Genomic DNA, 16575 nt, shown 5'->3' with positions numbered 1-16575 from the left:
AAGCTGGGAGTGCAGTGGCGCGATCTCGGCTCACTGCAAGCTCCGCCTCCCGGGTTCACGCCATTCTCCTGCCTCAGCCTCTCCGAGTAGCTGGGACTACAGGCGCCCGCCACCACGCCCGGCTAATTTTTTTTTTTTGTATTTTTAGTAGAGACGGGGTTTCACCGTGGTCTCGATCTCCTGACCTCGTGATCCGCCCGCCTCGGCCTCCCAAAGTGCTGGGATTACAAGCGTGAGCCACCACGCCCGGCCGGGAGTCTTTTCTTGATTGCTTGTTTTTGTCAGCTTTGTCGAAGATCAGATGGCCAGAGGTGTGTCACCTTACTTCCCAGTTATCTACTCTGTTCCGGTGGTCAGTGTGCCTGTTTTTGTACCGATACTGTTCAGTTTTGGTTACTGTGTTTTTGTAGTATACATCGAAATCAGGTAGTGTGATTCCAATTTTGTTCTTTTTGCTTAGGATTGCCTTGCTATTCAGGCTCTTTTTACGTTCCATATTAATTTTAAAATAGGTTTCTCTTGTCCTGTGAAGAATGTTGGTGGTGGTTTGTTAGGAATAGCATTGAATCTGTAAATTGCTTTGGGCAATATGGCCACTTTAGTGATATTGATTCTTCTTCTCCATGAACATGGGATGTTTTTTCCGTTTGTTTGTGTCTTATCTGACTTCTTTGCACAGTGTTTTGTAATTCTCATTGTAGAGATCTTTCACCTCCTGGTTAGCTGTATTCCTAGGTATTTTATTCTTTTTGTGGCAGTTGTGAATGGGTCTGCCTTCCTGATTTGGCTCTCAGCTTAGCTGTTGTTGGTGTATAGGAATGCTAGTGATTTCTTGTACACTGATTTTTGTATCCTGAAACTTTGCTAAGTTGTTTATCAGATCTAGGAGCTTTTGGGCTGAGACATGGGGTTTCCTAGATACAGAATCATGTCATCTACAAACAGGCATAGTTTTACTTCCTCTCTTCCTTTGTGGATGCCTTTTATTTCTTCCTCTTTCCTGATTGCTCTGGCCAGGACTTTCAATACTAGGTTGAATAGGAGTGGTGAGACAAAACATCCTTGTCTTGTGTTGGTTTTCAAGGAGAATGCTTCCTGCTTTTGCCCATTCAGTATGATGTTGGCTGTGGGTTTGTCATAGATGGCTCTTCCTATTTTGAAGTATGTTCTTTCAATACCTAGTTTATTGAGAGTTTTTACATGGATTGATGTTGATTTTTATCAAAAGCCTTTTCTTCATCTATTGATATAATTATGTGGTTTTTGTCTTTAGTTCTGTTTATGTGATTCATCACATTTATTGGTTTGCATATGTTGAACCAAACTTGCATCCTGGGAATTAAGCCTACTTGATCATGATGAATTAGCTTTTTGATGTGCTTGTTTGGTTTGCAAGTATTTTGTTGAGGATTTTTGTGTTGACATTCATCAAGGATATTGGCTTGAAGTTTTGTTTTTTTGTTGTATCTCTGCCAGGTTTTGGTATCAGGATAATTTTGACTTCATAGAATTAGGTGTGGAGGAGTTCCACCTCCTCAGTTTTTTGGTATAGTTTTAGTAGGAATGGTACCAGCTTTTCTTTGTACTTTTGGTAGAATTTGGCTGTGAATCCATCTGGTTCTATGCCTTTTATGGTTGGTATGCTGTTCATTACTGATTGAATTTCAGAGCTCATTATTAGTTTGGTCAGGGAATCATTTCTTCCAGGTTCAGTCTTGGGAGGGTGTATGTGTCCAGGAATTTATCCATCTCTTGTAGGTTTTGTAATCTGTGTGCATAGAGGTGTCCATAGTAGTTTCTGATGGTTATTTTTATTTCTGTGGGGTCAGTGGTAACATCTCCTTTGTCATTTCTAATTGTGTTTATTTGTATCTTCTCTCTTCTCTTTTTTATTAGTTTAGCTGGCAGTCTGTCTTACTAATTTTTTCAAAAGACCAACTCCTGGATTTGTTGATCTTTTGAATGGTTTCGTGTGTCTCAATTTCTTTCATTTCAGCTCTGATTTTTGTTATTTTTTATCTTCTGCTAGCCTTGGGGTTTATTTGTTCTTGTTTCTCTGATATTTTCCATTATGATGTTAGGTTGTTAATTTGAGATCTTTCTAACTTTTTGATGTGGACATTTAGTGCTATGAATTTCCCTCTTAATGCTGCTTTAGCTATGTCCCAGAGATTTTTGGTAAGGCGTACCTACTTTTGTTAGATCCTATGGCCCTAGGTTAGGGATCAACAAACTATGGCCATCCCCACAGGTGAAATCCAGACCTCTCCATGCTTCTTTAAATAAAGTTTTATTGGATTATAGCCATAAATGCTCTCAATTGCATATTGCCAGTAGTTGCTTTCCCACTGCAAGTTGACAGTCTCTAATTCAGATCTGAAATGCTCCAAAATTCAAAATTTTTTGAGTACCAACAAGATGGTGTAAGTAGAAAATGCCACATATAACTATTTAACACAAACTTTGTTTCATGCACACAATTATTAAAAATATAATTTCTCACCTTCACTGCCTGTAATCCCAGCATTTTGGAAGGCCGAAGTGGGTGGATCACCTGAGGTCAGGAATTCAAGACCAGCCTGCCAACATGGTGAAACCCTATCTCTACTAAAAGTACAAAAATTAGCTGGGTGTGCTGGCAGGTGCCTGTAATCCCAGCTACTCGGGAGGCTGAGGCAGGAGACTCGCTTGAACCCAGGAGGTGGAGGTTGCAGTGAGCCAAGATCACCCTGTTGCACTCCAGTCTGGGCCAAAGATTAAGATTCCATCTCAAAAACAAACAAACAAACAAACAACAACAACAAAAATATATATATATATAATTACCTTCAAGTTATGCGTATATATATGAAACGTAAATGAATTTTTAACTTAGACATATATATTCATATATTTCAAAATCTGAAGATACATGAAATTCAAAATACTTCTGGTCCCAAGTATTTTAGATAAGGGATACTTTACCTGTACAATATCAGACTTGAGTAGTTGTGACAGAGACCATATGGTCCACAAAGCCTAAATTATGTACTAATCCTTTAAGGAAAAGGTTGGCGATATGATCTGCCTCCAGTCATACAGTCTGATTGCAGTTAATTTATTACAATAAACATTTATATGGCACCAAGGAATTGTTATCAAGTTAATCAGAAATTTCTGAAGTTTCTAATTAAATTTGCTGTCTCTCTCTGTAGATCCAAACACCATCTGGCACTGTCTGTGAAGAGGCTTTGGCAGTATTTGGTGAAGCAGGAAGAAATTCAGGAAACCTTTATCAAAAATATATTTACAAAGAAACGGTGTCTAAATGAGGTCTGTATAAGTTAAAACCTGTTTACTATTTTATTATTGTAGTTTTTTATATTATCATGTAACTATTAAAATGAGTTGTATTTTACAGATTTTTTGAAAACATTTTATATCATAAACATAGGCAATTAATGCTTAGAAAAGTGTAATTTAGAAGAGGGGCAGTATTTTCATAAATCAATTTAATTTAATTAGTTCAAATGTATTTGGGACTTTTTTCTTGAAAAAAATGTTTAATATTCCACATCTTGTTTCTTGTATTTTGAATTGTCATGATCATCAATTTAAGAGACAAGATAGAAATTTTCTATGATTTTCATGTGACAGTTAAAAGAAGTCTATCTTAGAAGTTTAATTGTAACTAGGTTTATATACTGAAAATTTTTTATTTATTTATTTATTTATTTTTTTCGTTGGAGACAGAGTCTTGCTCTGTTACCCAGGCTGGAGTGCAGTGGTGTGATCTCGGCTTACTGCAAGCTCCGTGCCTCCCAGGTTCACACCATTCTCCTGCCTTAGCCTCCCGAGTACCTGGGACTACAGGCGCCCGCCACCACGCCCAGCTAATTTTTTGTATTTTTTAGTAGAGACGGTGTTTCACTGTGTTAGCCAGGATGGTCTCAATCTCCTGACCTCGTGATCCACCTGCTTCAGCCCCCAAAGTGCTGGGATTACAGGTGTGAACCACCACACCCGGCCTGAAAAATTTTTATTGTATTTATTTATCTTTTTTGAGATGGGGTCTCACTCTGTCACACAGGTTGGAGTACAGTGGCACCATTTCAGCTCACTGCAACCTCTGCCTCCCAGTCTCAAGCAGTCCTCCCACCTCAGCCTCCCTAGTAGCTGGGACTGCAGATGCACACCACCATGCCCGGCTAATTTTTTGTATTTTTGGTAGAGACAGGGTTTCACCATATTGCCCAGGGTGGTCTTGAATTCCTGAGCTCAGGCGATCTACCTGTCTTGGCCTCCCAAAGTGCTGAGATTACAGGCTTGAGCCACTGCACCCAGCCAACTTTTTAAATGTGTACATTTTCTTTTCTGTGGATTATGCTTAAATTAATGAAATTTTACAAACCCAAATTAACCTGTAGTGTAACTGGTTGCTTATACCTTGATATTATCATAATGTTTTGTGGTTTTTTTTGTCATTTAGTTTAGTGCTAGTAATAAGTATTAGTTTGATGATATGGGGAACTTGCTTCTTTCGTTGGGAAAGTTTTGTTACTAAAAAGTTCAGGTGAACTAAACAGTAGATGCAGTGATGTAGTCAATTCTTTTTGTCTCCTGGACTGGTAACGAAGAGTTCAGAACTGACATTTGGTATGTGAACCACATTTTGAGTAGCATTGAACTAGTCTGAAAGCAAGCTTTGTACAGTTTTTGAAGTTGGAGGAAACACTGAAGATATTTCAGTTGAAGAAATAAATTGAATGGCTTCACAATAGACAAGTAAGCAAAAAGCAAGATTGACATCTAACCTTTCTGCCTTAAAGGAAAATTACATGTATATCTCATTGTCTTTCAATTTAAGCACCAATTTTAAGTGGAAACTGTATATGCTGTTATTTACTATTTGCCTCATTTTGTAAATGTATTCAAATCGACCAAGTCAGGAAATAGTATGTAGTATTCTTGCTGACTTAGAAGACTTTTGACCTGAGTACCTTGGTGTAATATTGAAATTTAGACAAACATGAATGTATTTCATTTGTTTATTTGATCTTTTTTTAAAAAAATTGACATATTTGATTAATCTTACAAAAATCTCATTTTTCTGCTGCTGATATATTTGGGTATTTGGGAAATGAAGTAATTCTGAAAACAATACAAAAAAACTGTTGAGCCATTAGATTGTCTAGCTGATTCAGGAATAGACTCATTAAGGAAATAGAGTAGTATAGTCAAGCCAGAATACATAAACATAGCAAATAATAAGTATAACTACACATTTTAAAATTTCTGTTATTCTTTGGAGTTTCATATCTCGAGAAAATTTTTAAATTATTTTTATTGTAATTATTTTAATTAGAAGCATGAATATGAATGTTAGACTAACAGTTTTGTGACCATCATTTTCTCTGAATTTTGTTTTTTTAATGCAAAATGACACTTTGCAATGTTTTGATAAATAGATTTAACTTATTTAAACCTTGACACTATTAATGGTAGTTATTAAAAGTTTGTTGTTATTGCTTTGTTGTTTTATTCTTGATAGTGATACTCTTAAAATAGTGTCTTTTTGATAAAGAATATGAAAAGAAAAATGTTATATAGTAAAGCACAGATTTGAATGGAATTAAACAGAATATAGAGTTTTTGTGAAATTAATCTTTACTGGAAAGGTTACTAGGCTGTTTTTAGTCTTAACAAAATCACCTTCCATCTCTTATTTTTGTAAAATGATGATTATGCTTAAAGATTTTAGTCAAAGTCACTGTGATTTTCCAGATGGTTAGGAGATACATATATGATAGGCCCTGTATTTTGGATGGCAGGTGATGGGAGAATATTGTGAGAACTGCTCTTTCTTTATTTCTTTATGTGTTTGAAAATGAAATTTTACAGTTTCTTTATCTGACCCTAAAATCCTGGTTTTCTCAGATCTTTTCTTTTCCTATTTGGTAAAGTTTACTGGTACCTGTGTTTTAAAATAGAATGTCTTCTCTCTTTGTATTTAAATGGAAAGTACAGACAACTGCAGTTAGATTAAGTCATTCTTAATAAAAAATTGGGACTTGACGACTCCCATCATTGTTCCCAATTCCTTCTTCTGTTTTTTTGTTTTGTTTTGTTTGACTTTCTGAGAAGAACTAAAAGTCTTGGAACAACTCTTTCTTTAACACGTACTACTATTCCTTTTTAAGAAGTATATGTGCTTCCCAGCACTTTACTGACTATTTCTGGCTTCATCAGTGGAAGAGAATTAGATAAATGTAGAAATTGAAATTTTCTAATCAAGAGATTTTCCTGAAGGTTCAGATGTGGAGATAAGACATAGCAGCGAGTAAGAGAATAATTCGACTTTGTTCATAGTACTCTGACACCAGTAGCTCTGATTATTTTAATATAAAGTATTTTGGTTTCAATGGTGCTTTAATGTCAACTTTTTGAAATTGAGTAAAAACTTCTTAGGAATAGAATAAAATTTATAGTGGTAGTTAATGAGTTCTGAGAGATTAAGTTTTGCTCATTCCCTAACCATGCACCCTCACACATGCTTTTTATAAGGTGTATGAAATTTTAAGAATAGTAACTCCATATAATGTTCTTTTCTAGTAAATTTGGTTTAAAATGTAACATTTAAACAATCCCCAATATTTTGCGTGTTACATCTCATCTTTACTCTTTGTCATGTGGTTATTCTTTCTTGATGAAGTCATTAAAGGACAACAGTGAAACCATCAAAAATTCTATGATGGAGGAGCCAAACATCAATAAGGTACAAAATATCATTCAACTGAAATTAGAAATTGCATTCTTTCAGAAAAGAACAAAGCATTTGCGTTTTAGGTTTAAACTGGTCTTTGTTTCCAATGGATTTAAAGTATTGTTCCCTCAAATTATTCTCCTTTTATTTTAACAACTTAAATACTGCAATTGTAAAAGTGGTTTCTGTTTTGTTAAATAAGAGAATGCAGTTTTAAAGGGAGTTGAATGTATCTTGTTTTGGCTACAAATTTTTCTGAGTAAATACAAGTAAAGTTCTTAATACATGTGATTACAATAGCAATTGTTTAGTAGTATTGTTTTAATTCTGCACATATCACTTTTGAAGTTAAAATTCTCTCCTATGATATTAATTCCTAAAAATATAGTAAATACTGTTACATAGTGTCTATTTTACTGGTAGCAATAGCATGTAGCAAAGTGCCTTAAGGATACATAGTAAGTACTTATGGTACTTGAGAACCAAAGCACAAAAGATGAGAATCTGTATAATTATGAAATAACTCCTAGATGTCCTGTGATTGCATATTCAACTATGACTTTATTTTATTTTATTTTTGAGACAGAGTTTAGCTCTTTTGCCCAGGCTGGAGTGAAGTGGCACAGTCTCGGTTCACTGCAACCTCTGCCCCGCAGGTTCAAGCGATTCTCCTGCCTCAGCCGCCTGAGTAGCTGGGATTATAGGCGCTCACCACCACACGTGGCTAATTCTTTTTGTATTTTTAGTAGAGAAAGGGTTTTGCCATGTTGGCCAGGCTGATGTCAAACTCCTGACCTCAGGTGATCCACCCGCCTTGGCCTCCCAAAGTGCTAGGATTACAGGCATGAGCCACTGCGCCTGGCCAATTCAACTATGACTTTATGAGGTTAATATTTGACTCATGTTTTTCATATTCTGTATTTAAAACGATCTCAGCAGTGATTTTTAAGTGAAAAATGGCTCAAAAAAATTTTTAAGGTTACTAATTTCTACCCCTTATTCTTTCCAACGGGAATCCTTTGGTAAAATAGGAGAAATAATTCTGTGCAATTAATTAAAAAGCCTGATTTGATATCAGGTGTATATTATAACTAAAAATTTTGCAAAATAAGTCTATATGTCATTCAAACTTTGAAAATATCTAGTGGCCTTTGGGGGTTTTGAGGAAATACAATTCAGACTTCTAATCAGTAAACAATTTTCCTTGCCTGGGTTTTGATGATTACTTATTACTGTCTACACATTATCCGGAATTTTTTTTTTTTTTTTGGAGACGGAGTTTCGCTCTGGTTGCCCAGACTGTAGTGCAATGGTGCGATCTCAGCTTACTGCAAGCTCCGACTCCCGGGTTCAAGCGATTCTCCTGCCTCAGCCTCCCGAGTAGCTGGGATTACAGGCATGGGCCACCACATCCAGCTAAGTTTTGTATTTTTAATAGAGACAGGGTTTCTCCATGTTGGTCAGGCTGGTCTTGAACTCCCAACCTCAGGTGATCTGCCTGCCTTGGCCTCCCAAAGTGCTGCGATTACAGGTGTGAGACACCGCGCCCAGCCGCATATCAGGAATTCTTATACAAACATTTTTGTTTTGATACTGTTTATAAAATGTTAATAATCATAATGTTGTTATTTCTATAGTCAGCTTCGTGCTACGTCAAAATGCAGTCTTTTTAGGGGGGTTGACGTCATTTTGGCCAGCATTTTTCCAAGCCCACTGCTATGTAGTTTTAAAAAAAATCTTTGTAAGGTATGCCTGACCTAAAATAACTACATATATTTAAAGTGTACAATTTGTTCAATTTTGGCATGTGTATACACTAGCGAAGCCATCACCACAACCAGGATAATGATTATATCCATCAGTCCCCAGAATTTAATCCCTCCTTTTTTTTTTTCTCTCCCACCTGTGCCCTCTTCCCCAGGCAGCTACCAAATTTTTTCCTGGTGTTAAAGATTAATTTGTTGTTTTCTGGAATTTTATGTAAATAGAATCATATAATACGTCGTTTTTGGTTTATAGTCTATATCCATTGACTTAGCGTGATTATTTCAAGATTCATCTATGTTGTGTGTTTTAGTAGTTCATTCTTTTTATTCTGATACTTATTACATTATATGGATATACCATAGTTTATTTACCTGTTAATGAACACTTGAGCTAATTTTATTTGGGACCTGTTCCAAATAAGGCTGCTTTGAATATTCATGGAAAAGTCACATTTTATGGAAAAATGCTTTCATTTCTCTTGTGTAAATGCCTAGGAGTAGAAAGACTGGATCATGTGTAGGTATATGTTAAACGTTTTGTGAAACTATTCAAATAATTTCCAAGGTGGTTGTACCATGTATATTCTCAATGGATGGTGTACGAAATTCCATTCTTTTTTTTTTTTTTTAAGGCAGAATCTTGCTGTGTCTCCTAGGCTGGGTGCAGTGGTGTGATTACGGCTCACTGCAGCCTTGACCTCCTGGGCTCAAGCAGTCCTCTTGCCTCAGCCTTCTGAGCAGCTGGGACTATAGGCATGCATCACCACGCCCAGCTCATTTTTATTTTTTTGTGACATGGGGTTTCTCCATGTTGCTCAGGCTGGTCTCAGACTTCTGGGCTCAAGCAGTCTTCCCACCTCAGCCTCCTGAAGTGTTCGAATTACAGGTGTAACCCACCATGCCCATCCTTGCATCACATTCTTACCAACATCTGGTGTAGTCTATATTTTCATTTTAACCATTCTAGTAGGTATGTAGTAGTAGTTCATTGTGGTTTTAATTTGCATCGAGCATCTTATCACATGCTTATTTGCCATGTGTCTATCTTTCTGCATGAATTGTCTTCAAATCTTGTGTTTATTTTGTGTTAGGTTGCTTGTTTTCTTGATTCAATTTTAACAGTTATTTGTATGTTCTGGATAAAAGTAATTTATCAGAAATGTGACTTGCAAGTATTTTCTCTTACTCTATGGCTTGTCTTTTCATTCTGTTTACAAGGTCTTTTCATTTTATTTATTTATTTTTTAAACAAAGTCTTGCTCTGTTGCCTAGGCTGGAGTACAGTGGTGTGATCTTGGCTCACTGCACTCTCCACCTCCTGGGTACAAACGATTTTCATACCTCAGGTGTGCACTACCACACCCGGCTAATTTTTATATTTTTAGTAGATGAGTAGACTGGGTTTCACCATGTTACCCAGGCTGGTCTCGCGCTCCTGGCCTCAAGTGATCTGCCCACCTCGGCCTTCTAAAGTGCTGGGATTAGGAGCGTGAACCACCGCGGCCAGCCACAAGTTCTTTTGAAGTTCTTAATTTTGATGATGTCTAATGTATTAGTTCTGGTTATTCATTTTCTTCTTTGGTGTTGTATTTAAGAAATCTTTGCCTAACCTAAGATCACAAAAACTTTCTCCTGTTCTAAGTGTTTTCGAGTTTCAGTATTACATTTAGGCCTATAATCCATTTCAAGTTAATTTGTTTACATGGTGTGAAGTATAGACCTCAGTTCTTTGTTACTGTTGTTGTTTTTGCATCTGTATGTCAATTGTTACAGCATGATTTGTTGAAAAGATTATCTTTTCTTTCACTAAACTACCTCTTTCACCTTTTCAAAAATCAGTTGACGCAGATGTGTAGGTCTACTTCTGGAGTCTATTTTGGGCCATTGATCCATCTTCATGGTAATAGCTCACTGTCTTTATCACTATAACCTTATAATAAATCTTGAAGTCATGTACTGTAAGTCATTCAAATATATTCTTCTTCTAAGTTCTGTTCTTTTTTTTTTTTTTTTTTTTTTTTGCCTTATCATTCTGACTTAGAACTTCCAGTCCAATGTTGAATAGAAGTGATCACCAGCAGACATTATTATCTTGTTTCTGATCTTGGGGAAAGCAGTCTTTTATTATCAAGTATAATGTTTTCTTTAAGTTTATTGTAGATGCCTTTTATAAGTTTGAGGACGTTTCTTTGCATTCCTACTTTGTTAAGAGTTTTTAATAAGGAAAGGATGTTGGATTTTATCAAATGATTTTTTTTTTTTTTTGCCTACTATTGAAATGATCATCCTTTTTTCTTTTTTAGTATGATAGGTTAAGGATTTTTTTTTAAATGTTAAACGAATCTAGCATTCCCAGCATAAGCTATACTTCGTCATGATGTGTTATCCTTTTTATATATAGTTACGTTTGGTAAAATTTAAGAATTTTTATATCTGTGTTCATGAGGGATATTGGTTTGTAGTTTTCTTACAATGTTGTTTGTGTTGGTCTCAGATTAATGCTAGACTCTTAGAATGAACTGACAAAGATTCTGTCCTCTTTAATTTTTGGGAATAATTTTTGTAGAATTAGTGTTATTTCTGAAGTGTTTGGTAGAATCCTGAAGTTTTTTAAATGACAAATTTAATTTTTTTACCAGATGTAGGGCAATTCAGGTTTATCTATTTCTTGAGTCAGTTTTGGTAGTACATGTCTTTCAAGAAGTGTGCATTTCATTTATGTTGTCAAACTTACTGGCATAAAGTTATCATGTTGCCCTATTAAAATATGTGTAGAATCCATGGTGATGCTGCCTCTCCTTCTGCTATGACTTTGAAAACCAAATTATGTCTTCTTTAGTATTTATATTCCCTAATATTTGGGGTGTTGACACCATTTTATGTTCACCTGATTGCTTCCTATTTTCTTTCAGTTATGCCTTCAATATTCTTTAGATATCATTTTACTTGATATTTGTGTCATTAGAGTGGCAATGAAGTATTCCAAATACACAACCTTATATTGTAGGTTTTAGTAAATGAAAATCACTACTGACTATCCAGGGTGTCAGTCACTTTTTCCATGGATCTGCTGTATGACCTTTCACTTCTTCCACTCTTGGAGCTTCATTTACTGACATGTAAAATTATGGCTGATAATTTTAAACCTGTTGCTTCTCTAATTGAAATATTTCGCAGGATCCTGGTGTTAATCTATTATAATTATCCCTTTCTCCTCCAGCCTCTAAGGGCAGCTCTGTGGAACCCAAGCAATGTTCAGATCAGTTTCTGCATAATTCCTTTTTGTGGTAAAATATAAATAACATAAAAGTTACGATTTTAACCATTTGTAAAGCAGCCCAGTGGCCATAAGTACATTTACACTGCTCTGCAACCAACACACCATCCATCTCCAGAACTTTTTCGTCCTCTCCAAACTGAGCTTCCCATTCCTCTGGCCCCCACTCCAGGCAACCACCATTCTGCTTTTTGTATCTATGAATTTTACTATCCCTAGGTACCTCATGTAAATGGAATTGTACAATAGTTATCCTTTTGTGACTAGTTTATTTCACCAAGCATAATGTCTTTAAGATTCATCCATATTTTAGCGTGTGTCAGAATTTCCTTCCTTTTTAAGGCTGAATAGTATTCTAATGTATGTTCATACATTTTGTTTATCCATTCATCAGTTAGTGGACATTTGAGTTGTGTCTGTCTTGATTATTGTGAATAATGGTGCTGTGAACATTGATATACAAATATCTGAATCTCTGCTTTCAGTTTTTTGGGATATATACAGAAGTGGAATTGCTAGATCATATAGCAATTCCGTGTTTAGTTTTTGATCTGCATAATCTCTTTAAATCTCTTTTAGCATTAATATTTGGGTTCTTTTTTCTTCAGATGTCCAGCCCAATCAAAGCATGACATCTTTACAAAGTGCAACTTGAAACTTTAGGAGATCTTTTAAGACCATATTTGTTGTGATTTTTTTAACTATAATGTTATGTTGTGAGGCCTTTAACAAATAAAATTACATTCATAGCACACGCAAGTTCTGTCTCTGTTTTTAGCTGACTGTTTCATGTTCCTACTTCCTTCCCTTACCAGCTTAGATTTCATGATCCATCATGGAATCAATCAGTCACTTGCAAACATCCTTATCCCTGTTCTTCCTACTTGCCTTGAAAATTCCCAAACCTTCTTAAACCCAACTCTTTGTCCTATTCTGTGCCTGCCCTCAAGCAGCTGAACATGTTTGGAGGAAAAGTACAAACCCTGGAGCTTGCCTCACTTTAAATTTATTAGCACAAATCCCAAATTAGCATAAAACTACCCTGCAGTCATAATAAATTGCTCTATAGCAAATTTGTTTTTTCATTTTCATTTTCATACTTTTTCCCTGTTTCCTCAAACTTCCAGTATTTGTTTCCCACTCCCCACAGATCAATATATTTGCTGTCAAAATAAGTGCAGTCAGCAGTGATTTAGCCTAACCTGCCAATCATCATCTAATTTCTGCTGTGTATGCAGATATTTTCTTCTGCCTCCTCTAACAGTGAGTGAACTGTCACCCTTTTATTCAAGGCCAGAGCTTTCACTTGTGCACAGATCTTATCTGCTTTCACCTACCCAAGGACTTGTCTTCAGTTCTTAATAACTGAAGCCCATCTCCCTCTCTCCATGTCAATAAATGTTTACCTCTCTCAAATTATTCTGATTAGCATGAGCAAATATATTTTAATGTTTTCCCTTTAAAAAATACTCCATTTCTCTAGTCTCCTATGTAGCAAAATTCACTTAGAGTTGCCTGTAAAGTCATTCAAGGTTTAAACAGTAATGTTGAAACACCATTAACAAACCACCCAGCTTAAGAAATAAAACATTATCAATTCACTTGTCTCTGTGATCCTTTCCCAGTGGACTCGCCGCCTTATTCACCAGATACCACATTCTCTCTAATTTAGTTATTATCTCCAGGCCACTCCACTGAGATTGTCCTAGACACAGTCACCATTGACTTCCAGTATGCTAAATTTAGTAGTCAATTATCTATCTTCATATGATTCAACTTCTTAATAATCATTTGGTAGTGTTGACCCATAATATTTTTCTAAAATTGTTTCCTCACTTAGTTTCCATAATACCAAACTCTTCTGTTTCTTATGTTAGCTAATTGGTAACTACTGAATTGTCCTTTTTCCCATCCTTGAAATATTGGTTGCCCAAGAATTCAGTTCTCTAACTTTTTATCTTTCCTATCTTTACTCTCTCCTTGGATTATCTTATGGTTTAAATATTAATATAATCTGTATGCTGACAACTCTCAAATCTCTCTAGTCCCAACTAATTTCCCGAACTCCAGACATTGCCTGCTCCGAACCTACTCCCCACTGTTTCCTTCACTTCTGTCCATCTCAGTAAATGGTACCTTTACTCACCCACCTGTCAGGCCTGACAACTAGGATTCATCCTTTTTCTTTCCCTCTTTTATTCACACTATGATTACAGTCCATTAACAAAATGTATCCCAATTCCAGCCACTTATCACTATCACCATTCCTACTACCCTAATCCAACTATCCTACTACCCTAATCCCGCTATGATCTCTCAGTTCAGCTACTGTAGTCGCCTTTTAACTGGTTTTCTGATAGTCATTCTCAAACCCTTTATGTTTTATCTCACAATAGCCTGACTTTTCAAAATCCACCAATGGTTTCTCTGCCTTAGAACAGGATTTGAACTCATTATTATGTCTTTTAAGGCCCTGCAAGAGCTGAACCTCTACCTTTATCTCCAATCTTATCTTCTGCCACTTATGGTCATTCACAAATTTAATTTAAGACTTCTGAGATACCACTATTTCTTTGACCCACCCCCATGACATTCTGATTATGTATCTGACATGGGGTTCAGAGTATTTGTATTTTTAAAAAAATCACCTCAGTTGATTCTTATTTAGGTTATCTTGACACCACCTTATTGAGAAACAATGTTTTTAGTAAATAATGAGGACAGGAATGTATTCCTACATAGAGAAAGGTTTTTTGAAGTTCACACCTGCAGAAGCTTTCTTCCCATATATGTAAAGTTTGAAAAAGCTCCCCTGGTGAAACTGGTATGATCCCCCATCCAACCGTTACCAGCAAGTGGCACATCCCTCTATTCCATGGAGCTATCATCTTTCTCTGTCGCCAATTTCTTCAAATCCTAAGAATGAACATTTAGTATACTTTAGATACCAGGCAGATTGGTGGGTAAGTTGGAATTTTGTCATAAAATTATGGAATTTGACTTGTACATCATTAACAGATGATCAGCCTTTTGTAGTCAGAGCTGAGACCTTCCTTAGAAGACAAGTTGATCCTCAAGTCAGCCAGAATGTTCAGCGAATACTGAAATTCTTCCTAAGCAAATTATACTTTACATTAGAATACATTTGACTCTTTATATCTGGCAACTGATTTTTGTTTGTTTGTGTAGGGGTATTTTGGTTTGATTATCTTGTAAGTCTCTTTGAACTTTCCAATTGAACAGTCATCTTAATTGCCTTTATTTTATTTATTTATTTTTTTGAGACAGGGTCTTGCTCTGTTGCCTGGGCCGGAGTACAATGGCTTGATCTTGGCTTACTACAGTCTCTGCCTCCTGGGTTCAAGCAATTCTCATGCCTCAGCCACTCAAGTAGCTGGGATTACCGACGCGCACCGTCACGCCTGGCTAATTTTTGTATTTTTAGTAAAGGCAGGGTTTCTCCATGTTGGCCACTCCAGACCTCAAGTGATCCACTCACCTCAGCCTCTCAAAGTGCTGGGATTACAGGCGTGAGCCACCTGACCTTAGTTGCTATTTTTAAAACACTGCCTATTCTGATCAGTTCTATGGTCAATGGCCAGGCATTGGTGATATTTCTATCAAAATTTTGAAGTAAGTAAATTTATTGTATGCTGATTTCAGATAATTTATGCATTTCACAGTAAGTTGGTAAACCTAATTCATTTTAAAAGTTTGAAAGTTAGAATGGCTGGGCGTGGTGGCTCACGCCCATAATCCCAGCATTTGGGAGGCCAAGGCGGCCAAATCACCTGAAGTCTGGAGTTCGAGACCAGCCTGGCCAAAATGGTGAAACCCTGTCTCTACTAAAAATACAAAAGTTAGCCCGGTGTGGTGGCAGGTGCCTGTAATCCCAGCTACTTGGGAGTCTGAGGCAGGAGAATCACTTCAACCTGGGAGGCAGAGGTTGCAGTGAGCTAAGACTGTGGGCCACTGCCCTCACTGCCCTCCAGCCTGGGTGACAAGAGCATCCACCTCAAAAAAAAAAAAAGCAGGATAGTATGAAATAATGTCCTATATTAGGCAACATTTCAACTCTTTAATTGCCTCCTCTTTTCAGCTTATTTTAGTAAGTGTTGATTTTATATAGTATTCTTTTCTAAGTCCAAAGATGTATATACTTTGTCTGGAGTAAGCAGAAGGTTAAATATATGTCCCTCATCTAAAGTACTTAGAATGGTGGCTTATTTAGCTACTAAAATGATTACTCACTTGGGCAAGTTACATTGCCTTTCAGGATTTCAGGTTTCTCTATAAATCAAAGGTTAACTACAGCCATCTGGCCAAATCTCACCTGCTTCTATGTGTAGTCCATGAGCTGAGAATTTTTAAAGGGTTTGGAAAAAATGCAACAGTGACCCTTTGTGGTCTGCAAAACCTAAAATATTGACTCTCTGACCTTTTAAATTTTTTTAAATAATACTAAAGAATTATAATGCTAAGAAACTTGGTAAATACATTTTGCTTTAATAATTAGAATGTGTTGATCCTTTAAAGTTACTTAACTGTATCTTAGGAGAATAGCCACTTAATGAAGTTGTATGTTGTATCAGCTGTTTTTTTATGTGTAAAAAAGCAAGTTTGAAGAAATTTAAATTTCCCTTGTCAAATTTTGTTTTAGGGATAATTAGCATATACAATAATACCTTTAGAATTGAAATATCTAGTTTCTTAAAATAATTTATGCAAGTACTAATTGATAGATTGGCATATATTATTATTAATATTATATTCTATTACTAAAATCAGTG

At 36.1% G+C, this 16575-nt stretch overlaps 1 protein-coding gene across 3 annotated transcripts in view; it reads left to right on the top strand.

The window, feature by feature from the left end:
* Window positions 1–16575, top strand: part of DMXL1 (Dmx like 1) — a 191093-nt gene that overhangs the window by 139662 nt on the left and 34856 nt on the right. For 2 of the 3 annotated variants that reach the window (XM_032156598.2, XM_058440586.1), the window contains 2 exons: window positions 3195–3312; window positions 6692–6754. In XM_032156598.2, coding sequence (XP_032012489.1) covers window positions 3195–3312; window positions 6692–6754 — 181 coding nt within the window. The remainder of the gene's footprint in view (window positions 1–3194; window positions 3313–6691; window positions 6755–16575) is intronic. The other variant, XM_032156599.2, reaches the window with a different exon arrangement.

Source organism: Hylobates moloch, unplaced genomic scaffold (assembly GCF_009828535.3).
Source record: "Hylobates moloch isolate HMO894 unplaced genomic scaffold, HMol_V3 SCAFFOLD_6, whole genome shotgun sequence".
Taxonomy (NCBI): Eukaryota; Metazoa; Chordata; class Mammalia; order Primates; family Hylobatidae; genus Hylobates; species Hylobates moloch.
Note: the sequence above shows the minus strand (reverse complement) of the source record. Positions and strands in the feature narration are given on the sequence as shown.